Source organism: Lampetra planeri, chromosome 35 (assembly GCF_965212315.1).
Source record: "Lampetra planeri chromosome 35, kcLamPlan1.2.h2, whole genome shotgun sequence".
In the NCBI taxonomy this organism is placed as follows: domain Eukaryota; kingdom Metazoa; phylum Chordata; class Hyperoartia; order Petromyzontiformes; family Petromyzontidae; genus Lampetra; species Lampetra planeri.
Genome location: NC_136141.1, coordinates 4430697 through 4446678, shown reverse-complemented (window position 1 = coordinate 4446678; position 15982 = coordinate 4430697). Strand labels below are relative to the sequence as shown.

General features: G+C 52.4%; 1 protein-coding gene across 3 annotated transcripts in view; it reads left to right on the top strand.

Annotated features, from left to right (window-relative positions):
• Positions 1–15982, top strand: part of LOC144730302 (cholesterol transporter ABCA5-like) — a 51862-nt gene that overhangs the window by 8276 nt on the left and 27604 nt on the right. For 2 of the 3 annotated variants that reach the window (XM_078611001.1, XM_078611003.1), the window contains exons 8-22: positions 654–801; positions 1452–1656; positions 2911–2969; positions 3603–3713; positions 4363–4541; positions 5426–5545; positions 6024–6162; positions 6940–7030; positions 8450–8589; positions 10441–10569; positions 11269–11539; positions 12196–12371; positions 13036–13154; positions 13668–13799; positions 14356–14469. In XM_078611001.1, the coding sequence (XP_078467127.1) occupies positions 654–801; positions 1452–1656; positions 2911–2969; positions 3603–3713; positions 4363–4541; positions 5426–5545; positions 6024–6162; positions 6940–7030; positions 8450–8589; positions 10441–10569; positions 11269–11539; positions 12196–12371; positions 13036–13154; positions 13668–13799; positions 14356–14469 (2133 nt within the window). The remainder of the gene's footprint in view (positions 1–653; positions 802–1451; positions 1657–2910; positions 2970–3602; positions 3714–4362; positions 4542–5425; positions 5546–6023; positions 6163–6939; positions 7031–8449; positions 8590–10440; positions 10570–11268; positions 11540–12195; positions 12372–13035; positions 13155–13667; positions 13800–14355; positions 14470–15982) is intronic. The other variant, XM_078611002.1, reaches the window with a different exon arrangement.

Genomic DNA, 15982 nt, shown 5'->3' with positions numbered 1-15982 from the left:
AGTGCGACCCTTCATGTTAGACAACGGCCCGCAGAAGCGGATACCGCAGAGCTACCACTGAAATCCTGTCAAGTGACTGCCGGTCCACACAGTGGGGGGCAACGATTTCCTACTCATGCTCTGCATATGAGAGTGCCACTCTTAGTTTTATGACTGACCTTCTGTAGCTTTAACACTAAACAAACTCGGCTTCACACCGATCATTATTGCCGAACTTAGCACGAATTATTATTACGATTCGATTGAACTGGAGATGCCAGTGTACCACTTCGTGCATTCTTTTGGCCCCGCCCCCCTCCCGATACGTTCTACGTAGCACTTCGTGCCTTCTTTTAGCCCCGCCCCCCTCCCTCCCGATACGTTCCATTCATTGGCTACCACAATCTGATGAGCTCCCCCCCCCTCTCCTCCCCCCTCAACTTGCATTTAAGAGATTACATCTTGAATCCTTGCCTCACTTGATGCAGCAAATCTGGCTGTGACGGTCCCACCTGATGACGGAGACTTGTGTTGCCTCCGAAACGTCGTGATTTTTATTGTTTTATTTTTATTAATTTCATTTTTTACCTACGTGACTTTACCGAAAGTACTAAGAATAAGAGTATGGAGATGCCAGGCGGTTTGATCCAAGGCACGGGGCTTCCTGTCACCAGGTGGTGGCGCTAGAGGCTGGAGGGAGTGGCGCCCACTTCTCCAACCTGCTGGAGGGCCCCAACCCGCTCGCCGTACCCCTCACGATGCTGCTGCTCGACATCGCCCTCTACGTAGGCCTCGCTGCCGCGCTGCATCGCCTGCTGCCAGGTGAGCGAGGCCGGGAGGGGCCCGCTGAGACCCTGCACGGGGATTTGAACTCGTGACCTTGGGGTTACGAGTCGGGCGATTCGTGTTCTTACGCGATTACTTGGATCGTCACAATTGGGGGGGGGGGGGAGGTCATGATTTGATTCAGGAATTGTTTTTATTTTTTTACGTCGCTGCAGTTGTGTGCAGAATGCGTGGAATTTTCACCAGAGTGAGTCTACACTGGTGTCACTTTGTGGAATCTATAATCTGTATCGGTATAAAAAGTTACAATTTGACAAATATATGAACTATAAATATGAATATCAATCAGATTACCGATGAGCTGGTAAACTCTTCCGTCAACATGCCACGTAATAAACCAATCCCCATCTCAGCCATCAGAATCTCAATGATAAAGTTGGGCGATTCGCGTAAATATAAATGCGTCGTTAAACCTGCCACCACCCGACACAAAACGTGCCCATTAGTCACTACTTCAGCACACAAGTTTGTTGGAGAGTAAACCCACAGCATTTACAATTTTCAATACGACGTTTCGCTTCATCAGGCGATTTGCCAGAATTGTGAAGAAGTCTTCCTGATGTATGTATGTTGAATCAGAATCTCTCATCACCCCCCACCCCCGCCCCCCCCACCCCGCCCGACAGAGGCACCCGCATCGTGCCGCCCGTCCTTCTTCCGGCTGCCGCGCTGGCGTCGTAGCGCGGCAAACGGCGGGGGGGGGCACCCGCCTCTGGACGTTTTGGACGACGTGGCGTTGGGGGGCCCGGGGCACGGCGGCGGTGAAGGCCTCGAGGGAGACGGGATCTGCGAGGCGGTGCCCAGCGAGATGCTGGGGAGCGAAGCCATTAGGTGACCACGGGGTGGGGGGGGGGGTGCCGGTGCCATGGCGCAGCGGGGGCACGCAAGTTTTTAAAAAGACAATTTCACGTCTTCCTTTGGATTTTTCCGATCACTGACGTCCAGTGATTCTTAACAGGTGTACAGGAGGTCCCTCCTCGTTGAACGCACGAGTCGATGCGTTCGTGAAAAGTTCCGCGTCCAGCGGAAAACACGCCGAGCGGAGGCGGTTTCGCCGTAAATAATGTAACGATAGAGTTGAACGGGATACGATGTACTCCGCACATGCAGTGAGATGACGGGACAGATAACTGAAGCGACTGTAGCATTACACGAACTATATCGCACCAATTCTAGATTTGAAGCTTTCGTGACTGCAAGGATTCATACTCTTAGGTTTTTTCGGTCAAGTCACGTAGGTAAAAATAATAATAATAAAATAAAAAATAACTAAATTAAATCACGACGTTTCGGAGGCAACACAAGATAAATCTTGTCTCTTGGATTTCCCTTCACTTGATACAGTAAATTTGGCTGTGACGGTCCCACCTGAAGACGGAGACTTGTGTTGCCTCCGAAACGTCGTGATTTAATTTAGTTATTTATTATTTTATTATTATTTTTACCTACGTAACTTTACCGAAAAACTTCAGAGTATATATCGCACCACTAATTTGCGCAGCTCAAGAAAGTAGATCGGAATCGGCCACTCGGAAACCACATTGTAACGAGTGCATTCCGCGTGATAACGGCGCGCGATCCACGTTGTAACGGTGCGTGTTCTGCATTGTGTGAACAGTGTTCCCAAATGGAGGAACAGCGTTTACAGCGAAAACGCGTTATTGTGTGAACACCGCCACGCGTTCTGCAAGGACTTTTCTCATTGCGATGACTACAGGCACTCGTGCAAATGAGACTTATCCAAGTCTCATTTGGTTCATGAACAATATGAACTGGACTCCCATGGTAAACTGAACTCCAATTGTAAACCGGACTCCCATGGTAACTGCGAACTTCGTGTTAATGTCAAGTGTGTGACGCCATTTTTTGGGGGGGGGGGGCGGGGATTGCGAATGTGACTTCACAAAAGGTGACATCGTTTCCTGTGACGTTTTTTCGGATTGTCCAAAATGTAATTTTTTTGTCCAAGCCCAATTTTTTTACTTTTCAGTTGAATATTAAAATCAGTTTTTCATAGAATTTCCTCAATAAATGTACGTTTCGGTGCGCTTGAATAAAGCTTGCCTTTTTCTGTGCCATTTTTAGGATTCGTAATGTCAGGAAGACGTACCGGCTGAAAGGAACGGACGTCATGGCCTTGAGAGGTGCGTTTTTCCCACCTCACCGGTGTGCGCTGGGCGACCGCTGCGCTGTTGGATCGTTCGCGGGAGCACATTCACTGTGGGCGATGTTTAGCGGTGGTACGGATGAGTTGGTGTAAATCTACGTGACTTTACCGAAAGAACCAAGAACACAATTTATAATTCTTAAATCGGATCCGTACAAACCATGATAGATGCTGAAACCTGATGCACAAATGGAAAATGTATAACTCACCCAGTAGTGTGCGACTGTGATCATCCAGAACATGCCGTACAACGTATAACGACGCAATGCCCAATCCACAAACACGAATGAGACATCACGGCGATAAACTCCGCTGCTTTTGATGCTTGACCACCTAAATTTTAAATTGTAGTTGTGGATTTGAATCTACATCGGCCATACGATAGAAGAAGGAGATTTGACGATGAATCCACTCCGAAATTTCGCAGAGCGGCACCGGCGCGTGTGTTCCAAGAATGGCTGCGCGAAGACACATCCTCAGTGATTTTTCTAATAATGGATCGCCGGTGAATTGCCAGTGCAGTGTGATAACGGGTCTGCCGCAGCAGCGTCAGTCGATCCGGAAACCCGGAGGGGTAACGTTGATGTTGGGACGTCGGTTCCTCCCGCAGGCCTCTCCCTGAACATTTACGAGGGCCAGATCACGGCCCTGCTGGGCCACAATGGAGCCGGCAAAACAACGCTCATCAACATCCTCACCGGGCTCATCACCCCCTCCGCCGGTGCCACGCACACGCGCGCGCACACACACAACACCAGATACGGAGAGCCCCCGAATAGCCCTTAACAGACTGTTGGCGAACCAGCACCTCTGATGAGCACGGTTGGCTACGTACGGTGCAAATAAGTTCAACATACATACACCTATGAAGGCCGACACGGCACACGAAGGGGTGGGTGGCCAGCACCACGCCCGGCCACCTTTGTCTCCTGAATGCAGATGGTTACACACCGCACAGGGTACTCGTTTGAGGGGAAATTTTAAGATAAACATAATCGATTTTGGCCGGGAGAGGGAATTTAACTCAGGTCACCGGGTTCGTAGCGCAGTGTGCGAACCACTACACCTCACCGGCCGAAGCGATGGCGTCGCACGCCATGACTGTATAATATTTACGAGCACTATCATGCTCCCCCGTTATCATAATAAATCAAATATTTGTGTTTTGACGGAGATCCCTTTATGCCAGGCCGGGAGCGGGGTGGACAGGGGGGGTGGGGTTGTCTCGGAAGCGCTTTCCGAGCTATAAACGACAACCCCACCGCATCTCGCAGACGGGGACTCGGGCTGCCATGGCGGTGACGGTGACGTCGTGCTGGCGATGGTGCCGTCGTCTACCCCCCCTACCCCCCCCCCCCACCCTCTCGCAGGCTCTGTGACCATCTTCGGGCTGCGGGTGGACGATCGGGACGAGCTGTCCGCGTTGCGCACCAGCTGCGGGTTCTGCCCGCAGAGCGACATCCTCTTCTCGGGGCTGACGGCGCGGGAGCAGCTGCGCGTGTTCGCGCTCCTCAAGCCGTCCGTGGCGGCCGCGGAGACAGAGGCGGAGGCTCGTGATGACCGCGCGCACGTTCGCTCGCTCGCGCTCATTTACCCGTCCGCCTAGTCACCGACTCATTTGCCCACTCGGCCACATCACCCACCCACTCATCCACCCACGCACTCGGCTCACTCGCTCACTGACTCACGTACTCAGCCACCCAGCCGATCTCTCGCTCACTCGCGCTCATTCACCCCGCCCCTCCGATTAGCACGGTTGGCTAAGTACGGTGCGAAAGAGGTTCAACATACATACCTACACCCGCTTGCACACCCATCCACCTAGTCACTGACTGATTCGCTCACTCAGCCACACACCCACCCACTCATCCATCCACCCACTCGGCTCACTTCCTCACCGAATCTCATACTCAGCTACCCAGCCAATCACTCACTCGCTCACTCACCAACCCACTCGCTCACCTACAATTTGTATCATCATTATCGTTATCTTACTATCCTTTCTACCAATCATCATCACCACCACTGCCATCCTAATTATGATTTCCATCACTATTGTAATGACCAGCACTATCATCATGACATCATCTCCCCTCTCCATCACTCTGTGTGAGTCGATATGGTAGTGGGAGGAATGCTGGCATATTCCACAACAAACACAGCGACCGGAGTTCGATTCCCGACCACGACAAATATCCGTGTCAAGCAATGTGTGAACCGGTCTCTGGGCCAGGTGCTGGCCTCGCCACTCCCTCTTGCTCCATGCTGGCTTTAATAGGTGCTCGCTAAACAGCACTTGCCCCAACAGTCTGTAAAAGTCTAATTGTGCGTGCGCGTGTGTCTAATTGTGCATACGTGTGTGTCTAATTGTGCATGCGTGTGTGTCTAATTGTGCATGCGTGTGTTTTATTTGGTTGTCTTGGCCCCACGCAGGTGTCTCGCGTTCTCTCGTCCACCGGCCTGGAGAAAGCGGCTGACAAACAGGTGCAGGATCTGAGCGGGGGCCAAAAGAGGAAGCTCTCCCTGGCGGCCGCCCTGCTGGGCAACCCCAGGGTGTGTGACCCACGCGTCATGTGTGTCCCACGCATCATGCGTGCCCCGCGTGCTCTGCGTGTTCCCGTGCGCTCTGTGCGCTTACGGGATGATCTTTGGAGGCTCGTGAAGGACGCTACCGGGCAGTTGGAGGCAGTCGCCCAATCAGCAGCAGAGGACGGAGGAGCGGCGCTCACAACAACGAGCGGAGCATCTGAAGGCTAATATACAGCATGTTGGCACAGCGGGGAGCACAGGTCATCTTAGTCAACACCTGGGTCTGGCCCGTGACCTGCCAGCGAGCATTCAACACTTATTGGGCCTCAAGCGCTATGGTGACATCACCGTCACTTAGTGACGAATAGCGAATTGCTGTGGTCATGTGCGTGTGTACGTGTGCACGCGCCGCGTGCGTGTTCATCTTTGCGTGCGCGTTGACCTGTTGCGTGCGTATTCACCTGTGCGAGCGCGTTCACCTGTGCTTGCTCTTATGCTTCAGTTGTTGATCCTGGACGAGCCGACGTCCGGCATGGACCCCGTGTCGCGTCGCCGCGTGTGGAGTCTGCTGCTGGGAGGGAAGCGAGAATGCGTCACGCTGCTCAGCACGCACTCCATGGAAGAGGCCGACGCACTTGCCGGTGCGTGCGCGCGTGTGTGTGCATGCATTAGACTGTTTGTGTGTTTGTGTATGTGCGGTGGCGGAGCAGTAGTGTAGCGGTTAGCGCACAACGCCATTGGGGAGACAGGCGGTCGGGCGTGGTGCTGGCCATCCACCCCCTCGTGTACTGTTCCAGCCTTTATAGGTGCCACCTGCTAAAAGCGCTTGCCCCAACGGTCTGTTTAGGCTACACGGGGGATCTTTGTCTTTGGTGGCACAGTGGTCGGAGCGCTCGGCGCTACGAACTCAGCGACGCAAGTTCAATTCCGGCACGCGGCCAACATTGATGGCAAAAATCTTAACCGGTCCTTGGCCTGCCGTTGGTTGACTCAGCTTCAAATATGTACCTGGTGCGATGTGTAAACATCGCCACTGGGGAGACAAAGGCGGCCAGGGCAGGGGGGGGTATAGTCGTGATGGTTCTTGTGCTGTGCCGGCCTTCTTAGGTGTTACTCGCTAACAGCACGTGCTCCTACAGTCTGCTAAAGCTTTACGGTGGGTCTTTGTGCGTGTGCGCAATGCTGGTGGCCGGGCTTGCTGCCAAGTCGGGCTCTGTAAAAGTGAAATTCATCGCAAAAGCGCCGATAACACTTTAAAATAATTTGAGACGTTCCCCATTCCGACTTTAGTTCCCTTTTTTTATTTTAAAAGTCTATAAGCAGCTTCGTGTGCGTCCGTGCGTGCGTGTGCGTGTGCGCACGTTCTCCATGCGTGTGCACCCCCCTCGCCCCTCCGCGTGTTCCGTGTCGCACCGCAGACTGGAAAGCCGTTCTGTCTCAAGGCCGTCTCAAGTGCGCGGGCTCCTCGCTCTTCCTCAAAACCAAGTTCGGAGTCGGTTACCGTCTCACGTACGCACTGCGGACGCATCCCACAGACTCGGAGATGAGACCCGTTGGTGGCGGTTCCCTCGCTCCCAAGCTGGTGCCAAGCTCCTCCGATCACAGCCAGATTGCGAGTCACCCGGGCCAGGCTCTCCCGCGGTTTTAGTAATGGTTTTCGAATCGATTTCCCGTTCAAACGAACGCTTGAGTCCGTGCTCGTCTCCTGCTTTACAGCACCCCGATTCAGGTGGTTCGTGGGTACTCCACGTTCCTATGACGCGAGTCTGTCCATCTATTGGACGACCACTACAGTAATTGATTACCGATAATTATCGATTCGGTCACTCAACCGATCAGACGAAACGAAAGCAAAGTTGGAAACAAACAAACCTCTATATTCTTGGTTCTTTCGGTTAAGTCACGTAGGTGTGGATTTCACACCTGATGACGATTGCTTGTGTTGCAGTCGAAACGTCGTGAGAATTTTTATTTTTTATATTTGTATTATTTTATTATTTCCCTTCTACGTGACTTTACCGAAAGAACCAAGAATATGAATCCCTGCAGTCACGAAAGCTTTAAATCAAAACAAACCTCTGTTCACTTTGGTGCCGCTGGATGGGCTGGGTGCTCGGTGACGTCATCGCCATCGTCAGCCAGCTGTTGACTAAATGGGGCGCTAAGCTTCCCGCCCCTTAAAGTTGCGGTGGAATTTTCGCCGCTGGGTCAGGACTGCTATCGGAGATTTATCTGGGGTAATTGGGAGGATGGGGTAGCCCACACAAAACACACACACACACCAGACGTAGTGAATTGTGGCCCCTGGCAGCGTGTTTATTGTGTGTGAAGATTGGTTCGTAGAGTAATCGATTCGCTTGCCAACGACTTGAGCGGTCACCTGGGCACCGAGTCGCTGACCCTCGATGAGTGAGAAGCAGAATGTGTAATTGTAATTTTGTTTATTTTTTTTTCGTAAGGCGTGACACTTGCCGAACCATTTTCCCCTCAAGTGGCGTGCCGGCCTTAAAATGTGCTCGCTAACGGCATCGCTTATTGGCGAATGGCGGTTGTTGTTATTGTGTACGCACGTATGAGTATGTGCTCTTGTGTTCGTATGCATATTTCAAGGAGCCCCGGTAATTGGGGAGTGGTAGCGCAACGGTTGGGGCACTGCAGCACAAACCCGATGATCCGAGTTCGATTCCCGCTCGCGGCTAATATCAGCGACAAATAGTTGAACCGGTCCTGGGCCTCCTCAAGGCCGCATTGGGATGCAATAAAGCTGCTGACCACCCAGTTGCCTGTGGCACTGTGCCGTCCTTCACAGGCACTGCTACTCGCGAACACCACTTGCCCCAACATCCTATTAAAGGCTATACATTGGGGGCGGGGTGGGTGTTGCGGGGGGGGCTTTTTTACTTTTGTTGTTACTGCTGCTGCATGTAGGATATGCGTGGGCGAGGAGTGCAACCCCGAGGAGGTCACGGCGCTGGTGTTGTCCCACGTGCCGTCCGCGCGCCTCGCACGGAGATTCGGCGCAGAACTCGCCTACACGCTGCCCTTCAACGACGTGCGCAGCTTCACTGGTACTCCTCACCCCCACCCCCCCACCCCCTCCACCGACTATTTGCAGGAGGGTGCTGCTAAGTTTTAATTGTAGGGGGGGGGGGCGGTGGCGTCGATCTCTGTGTGTTTTTTCTCCACGTAAAGAAGCTATGATCGCTCTATCTCCGTCCGTAGATGCACTCTTGGATGCGTTCCATTCCTTAGTTGACTCGAGATGTTAGCTAGCTCACCTGGTAGGTGATAAGTCGTGGGTTTTGATCCAAACCCTGATGCCTATATACTTGGAGTTTGCATGTTTTTTATTGGGTGCAATTGTGAACAATAGCCGTATCATTGGTTCACTGCAGTGGTGCTTGGCTTTGTTTCATGTATCAATTGAGAGTAGGGGTCAAAGGTTGCTGGCCCTTGACCCCAGGCACACTTGAGCAGTGTGGTGGACGTATATGTGATACATTACCTCATCTGAAAGCATCCGAAGACTCAGAAATGATCGTGCTCAGGCATGAGCCACTCGGTCAAGGGTGGGGTGACCAGCGTTTTTGTTACATGCCCGCTACCCCAGGTAGCGTGGATTTTCACCGGGTCCTCTGGTTTTTCCCTCAAACGTTTAGATTATTTTAAAATTTCCACGTGATGATAAGCCACTTCGTTGAGCTATCATTTGTGGCCAGGTCGCTTCTGAAAAAGTACTATATAGCTCAATGGGCCTTGAAATCGAAATATTTTTTGGTATCTTACCAAACTCGCTTTCAAAAATGTGCATTTATACCACACGTAGGGCAAACGGCACAGCATTACACGGCACAGAGCAACAGTTATATTTTCCCACGTTGTCTCAAGATGCACTTGGATTTCTCCCAGTTGCAGTGCGACCCTTCATGTAAGAGAACGGCCCGCAGAAGCGGATTCCGCAGAGCTACCACTGAAATCCTGTCAAGTGACTGCCGGTCCACACAGTGGGGGGCAGCGATTTCCTACCCACGCTCTGCATATGAGAGTGCCACTCTTAGTTTTATGACTGACCATTTGTAGTTTTAACACTAAACAAACTCGGCTTCACACCGATCATTATTGCCGAACTTAGCACGGATTATACAGCTCAGTGTGGGCCCTTACCTGGTAACGTTTTTGTTTTTTTACGCGGACGATTGTCCCTACGTGAGTGTCCAACATCATAACAGGCAAGAGGAAGTCCGTCCCATGGAGAACATCAAACCGCGCCTTACAAGGCCAAAAAAATGCGTAGAGAAGGTGACGTTTGTGAAAGTGGCCCTCCATGGCCACGTAAATTATTCGTTGATTCATGTGCTGTGAAGCAGATGGGCCATTCCTAGACACTTTGCCCGATTAAAAATGTTCTCCGGTGTAAGGCAGTGTTATTGACGGAATGTGAGTTTGTTGTCAATTGTGCTTGTGCACCACCACTGCCATCGCAGCAGCAACAACATCACCGAATAATTTGTCATGTACCACTTCATTTAGACAACTTTGTACTCGCGCATACGGTGTATGTGCATGTTTATAAGTGGGGAACGGTCGTGTCGCAGTTTGCACGCTGCGCTACGAACCCGACTTCAAGAGTTCGATTCCCGCTCACGGCCAACACCAGTGATGATTATTTAAACTGATCCTGTGCCTCCCCTAAGTCGACTCAAATAAATGCCTGCTGCATGGTGCTCAGTGTGTAAATATCAGCCCTGGTGAGACAAAGGCGGACAGGCATGGACAGGCATGGTGCTCGACCAGCTTTCCTAGGTGCTACTCGTAAACAGCACATGCCCCAACGGTCTGTTAATAGCTATACTACGGATCTTTGCACGTGTACACGAACGTGTTCATTTGTAGACGTGTGTGTGTGTGTGCACGTGAAGGTCTATTCTCCGTGCTGGACACGCGTACCGATCTGTGCGTGCACAGCTACGGCGTCTCCATGACGACCCTGGAGGAGGTGTTCCTCCGACTCTGGGAGGAGTCCGAGATGGAGCAGCCAGTACTGGCAGGTGCCTGCAAGGACGGGGGGGGGGGGGGGGGGGTGTGGGGGAGATGCCGTGTGGGCCCCTATGGCCTACGCAGGCTGTTGGGGAAAGTGCTGTTAGCGAGCGCCTATTCAGGCGGCTGGCACGGCGCGCGAGCGTGCGGTGTGGACGGCACCACGTGCAGCCACTAAACATGCCCCAACAATGTCGACAGCTACAAGGGCCGATGCACAGAGGCACACAATCCAAAGGTAAATACACGGTCTCACTTGCACTGTCTCGCCGACCTTCGCAAGTGAGACAGTGCAATGGGTTTTGGGGTACAGTATTTGCCTTTGGAGACGCAGCAAGGGGTCTGAGTGGGGCGTGCAGGTGGTGCATCTCAGTTAACCCGTAGCACCTGGGTCTGTCCCGTGACCTCCAGCCAGCGAGCCTTTGGCACTTCACGTGGCTGAAGCGCTGCGGTGACATCGCCATCACTTGGTGGGAAATGGCAGCTGTTTTTTTTGTGTTTTTCAGTTTATGTTACATATTTTTTTTTATTTTACCTCGATAAGAACTGGTGCTGGCCCACCCACCCCAGCTTGTGCCGTGCCGGGCTTCATAGGTGCTCGCTAACAGCACTTGCCCCAACATTCTGTTCAGGGTATACGGGGGGGGGGGGGGGGGTGGGATCTTTGTCGTTGTGCGGGAAGTTTTGTTCACTCCGCGCATCCCTCTCAGATTACAGCGTGTTTGCGGACGCGGAGACCGCCGGCGACGGCCAGGGGGCGAGGGGGGACATCGCCAACGGCGACGGCATCGCGTCGACCTCGGAAGACGATTCGACGTCCGACCTGGGCAGCCTGCACCTCCTGACCTACGATCCCGGCAACGGCGAGGCACCGCGACCCGGCCCTCTGACCGGCTGGCCGCTGTGGTGCCAGCAGCTGCGTGCCGTGGCGTGGCTGCGCGTCATCAGCTACCTGCGCGAGTACTCCTCGCTCGTCTACCTGTGAGCGCCGTCCGCTACCCTCGGGGGAGCCGAGAGAGAGGAACGCGACGCGGGGCTCTGGTAGAGGGACGCGGAGCTCAGCGTGACGTGTGGGGATAGGATCAGGGGTCGTCAGCCTGCGGCTCCGAAGCCGCACGCGGCTCTCTGAGGGCTGCTTCGTGACGTTATTAACGTGCAAAAATATAGAGTTATTACAGAATTCAAACAAAACGTTGCTCTTATTATTTTGGTTGCCGACCGCTGAGATGGAGTCACCGTTAGGAGCATGGTCAGGGATGGTGCCAGTGTCTGGCTGGCCTGTTTAGTAGCGTCGGGGGTTGGGGCTGTAAGCTGTGTTGATAGTTTGTGAGTGCCATGGTTAAAGTTAGACATGGCTGGCTGGTTCAGAATGGGGTAAGGGTATGGCTGGGAGTGGCTTGGCTAATTTGCTAGTATTTGGGCTACCGTTAGGAGTAGGTACGATTAAGAGCTTGTCGGATACTTACGGTTGGGGTCTGGGTAGGTTGGCCAAATTGTTATCGTTCACGTTAGGATGAGCGTCTGGTTGGATAGGGTTTTGGTTCTGGTTAGGACAAGTATCTAGCTGGCTACTTACTAATGTTGGGACTAGGATCAGGGTCACCGGTTGACCATCGGTTCGCTGTCTTTTCGCGCAGGGTGGTTACGCCCGCCATCTTCATCGGCTTTGCGATCTGGTTGGCCTGGTTGGGCGACCGCATGGATGCCCACCAGCCGGCGGCGTTGAGGCTGTGGCCCGGCCTCTACCTCCTGGGCACGAAGGGTGGCGTGGAGACGGCCGCCCGCACGCATCTCCTCGTGCTAACTTCCGCAGGTTGGTTTTCCGTCTGCCGCTGTTTACCCGCGTCGCTCCGCCGCCACCGATGGCGTCATGCGGTTGGCTCGAGCGCCGGGTCAGGGGATGAGATGGGAGCTGGGAGGGCCCTGTCCAGTTTTCCCCAACTTCGCCGTCGATGGGTCTCTTTAAAAACTCATTGGTGACCGGGCTGAGACCATCGATTCGCACTTGAGAACCCGTTTTTACCGCAAACTCGGTCTATGCGAGTTAGTGCCCAGGTGACCGCTAGCTCATCGGCAAGCGTACCGATTACGAACCAATAAAGACACAGACGCATTCGACGCGTTCACCCCGTTCTACGTAGGTGAACAATAAATACGCTGACAGAGCCCAATTCACAATGTTTAGCATTATGCGTGTGTGTGTTCTTTATGTGAGCCACCCCATCCTCCCAATTACCCCAGATAAATGGAGGGGTTGACTGTTACTCCGATCGCTGTCTTTTATCCAACTCTATGGGTCTCTATGCGAGTCTATGAGGTTCTATGCGAGTCTATGGGTCTCTGTGCGAGTCACTGGTGACCGAGCTGAGACTCTCGACTCGAAAATAGAGAACCCAGTTTAATCACGGGCGGCCGAAATTCAGACACCAACCTCGATGACCTCTTGACTTCCTGACCTTGACCCTCCTCCGACACAGAGAACGGGTTGAGCGAGGCAACCATTGGCTCCCTGCAGAGTCTGGAGGTGCAGTTGGATCTGAGTCCCGGGTCTCGTTCCCACAACCTCGCCCTCAACCTCACACAGCAAGGCCCACAGGTGGGTCTCCAGGTTTTGTACCGGATTTGTAGCAGGGTGCCGTGACATGACTGAACTATGATATACCCTATGCGGTTACCTGGTGTCCGTTTGTAAACATCAGGGAATGGGGAGACAAAGGTGGCTGGGTGTGGTGCTGGCCACACCACCCCCTCGTGCGCTGTTCCGGCCTTCATAGACGAGTGTGCCCGTGCACCTGGCCTGGCACAGGTGCCGTGGTGACGTCAACCAAAACTTTGTGGCGAATGGCGGATATGGGATTATTGGATTGTACATGTAGCGGTAGAGAGCACAGCTGTTGTATCTGCCAATCATCGCAGTCAACCCATGACACCTGGCTCTGTCCCGTGACCTCCTGTCACCTTCGAGCCTTCGACACTTCACGTGGCTTCGAAGTGCACCTAGCCTGGCACCAATCTCTGTGGTAACAACGCCGCAGCATTGTGACGAGTCGCGGTTGTTGTTGTTGTAGTATCCATGTGTGTACACGTTTGTGTCTGTGTGATTGTGCAGGGTGTAACTGGCCAATACAACAGCACTGCCCTGCACTCCCTGCCAGTGCTTGTCAACCTCCTCAGCAACTGGGTTCTGCGCAGCCTCAACGGCACTGGGGTCATCACAACGTGGAGCCAGCCCCTGCCTAGGGTAACCACCGTCAGCACACACCTCCGCGTGCGTGTATGTGTTTGCCTGTAGGTGTGTATCTGTGTGTGAGGAGCGGTAGTGCAGCGGTTAGCGCACTGCGCTCGATAGATTCCCACTCACGGCTAACACCAATGACAATTATTTGAATCGGTCCTGGGCCTCTCCTAGGTCGACTCGGCCTCAAATGAGTACCTGGTGCGGTGTGTCAACATTGTCAATAGGGAGACAAATGCGGCCGGGCGTGGTGCTGGCCGCTCACCCCCTCATGTGCCGTGCTGGCCTTCTCATAGATGCTCTCTAACAGCACTTGCCCCAACAGTCTGTTGAGGCTATCTGCTTTGTCTTTGTGTGTGGTGAGCAGTAGTGTAGCGGTGAGCAGTAGTGTAGTTACTGGGCCTCCGTTGAGTCGGCTCGGAGCCCGGTGCAATGTGTAAGCATCAGCAATGGGGAGACAAAGGCGGCCGGGTGAGGATTCCGGCCACACCATGCACTCGAGGGCCACCGTGTTCCGGCCTGAATAGTTGCTCACTTACAGCGCCTGCTCTCTGTTTACTAGATGAACAGCTCGGGTTTCACCGACGCCACGCTGGTGCCGTTAGCCATGTTCATCGGACTCGGGGCCAACTGGCTTCCCTGCTACTTCATTTTCGACATCGTTCGCGACCGAGAGGTAAGACGTCGACAATTTCGGATTGTTGTGGTGCGAACCGTTGTGGCGATCGGTTGTTGGGCATCGTGTTGTGAGGTGAGAGGAGCCCATTTGGAACTCAAGCAGGGGGAGACTGCACGAGCATGAATTACAATTTAAACATTGTGTGTGGAGGTTCTCCAGTTTCCTCCGACAAACAAGCAAAACCACTCCTTATTTAAAAAGGAATTGGAAAAACATCCGTGTAGCAGGACCCTCGTGAAGATGACTTTACAGACTCGGTGAGACTTTTCTGGATAGTTTAAATAAATGGAGCGTAAAATATTGTATTCATTTAATATGACCCAGCCTTATTTTTCACAAATAAAAAAATGTAATCCTTTTTCTAGGAAAATTGCAAAAGACTCTTTTTCAGGAGGGTCCTGGTTCATTGAGATGTTTGGTTAATTCCACGATGGTGTAATCTGGTCCAACACCATGGGAGACTAGGCTCTAAGGAAAGCTGTCTCGGGTGCGGACCAACCAATTTCAAGGACAGTTTATACATTATCAGAGTTGTGTTTTTTTTTGCATTCCGACTGCAGGTATTGTGGTCAATGCAAACATGACTCCTTGTAAAAAAAAAAGGTGTCAGTTTTGTTGCCAGATAAAAGGGTAAAAAAACAATTATCATATTTTGCTACTGGCAAAGGAGGTTCCAATGGTGGTGCACGAATGAGTGTTTGGCTTGGCGTGGTGGAAAACTGGAGAACCCAGAGAAATCCGCCATGCATGCGAGGGAGTATAATACTCGAAGGGTCCTCACCCATGGGTGAGGACCCTCATCCTGCTAGGTTGTGACGTGGCCACATCCTGACCACGTCACAACCTAGCAGGCTAAGGATATTCATTCAGAACTCCGCACACATCGATTCCAGAATCCTTCGCTGTATGGCACGGGCATCTCCATCTTCCTCTCGTTTTACACGGGGGTTGTGTTCTTCAAAAACGGCACAGAACTGAAAATCACGTAAATTGAATGTCATTTTCCCATTCGAAAGGGGTTAGAGAGAACACGCTATCGAACCTCATTCTTACATCTACATAGTTCACTAGTTAGAGTATGTATTATATTGACAATACTACCATAATTGTATGAAAGATAGTAACAGCCTTTTTAAAGAAAGAAAAACACGTAGTGGGATGCTTACCAGATATATGGGTAAGGCAAATGTGTGCACAAGCCACATTTCACGTGGACTAGATTTTCAAAGTGGCACCCAAGAAGGGTGCTGCCCGCGCTTTGTGGTTGTCGTAATGCACCCGCTGAACTTTGCTGCCTGACTGACGATTAGCTCGCAGCGCGTTCCGTACACCCTGGCCCACGCGCTGGAGCGCATTATTTCAATAACAGTGCGCGCATAACAAAAATAAGTGTAAGTTCATCTTGCTCTTTCAAAATCGCGTTACATAAACGTGTAAAACGCGAGGCAACTACCACCAGCACAAGAATACAAAACCCCTCGTTTCGGCTTGATCAGGTCTCATCAGCAAC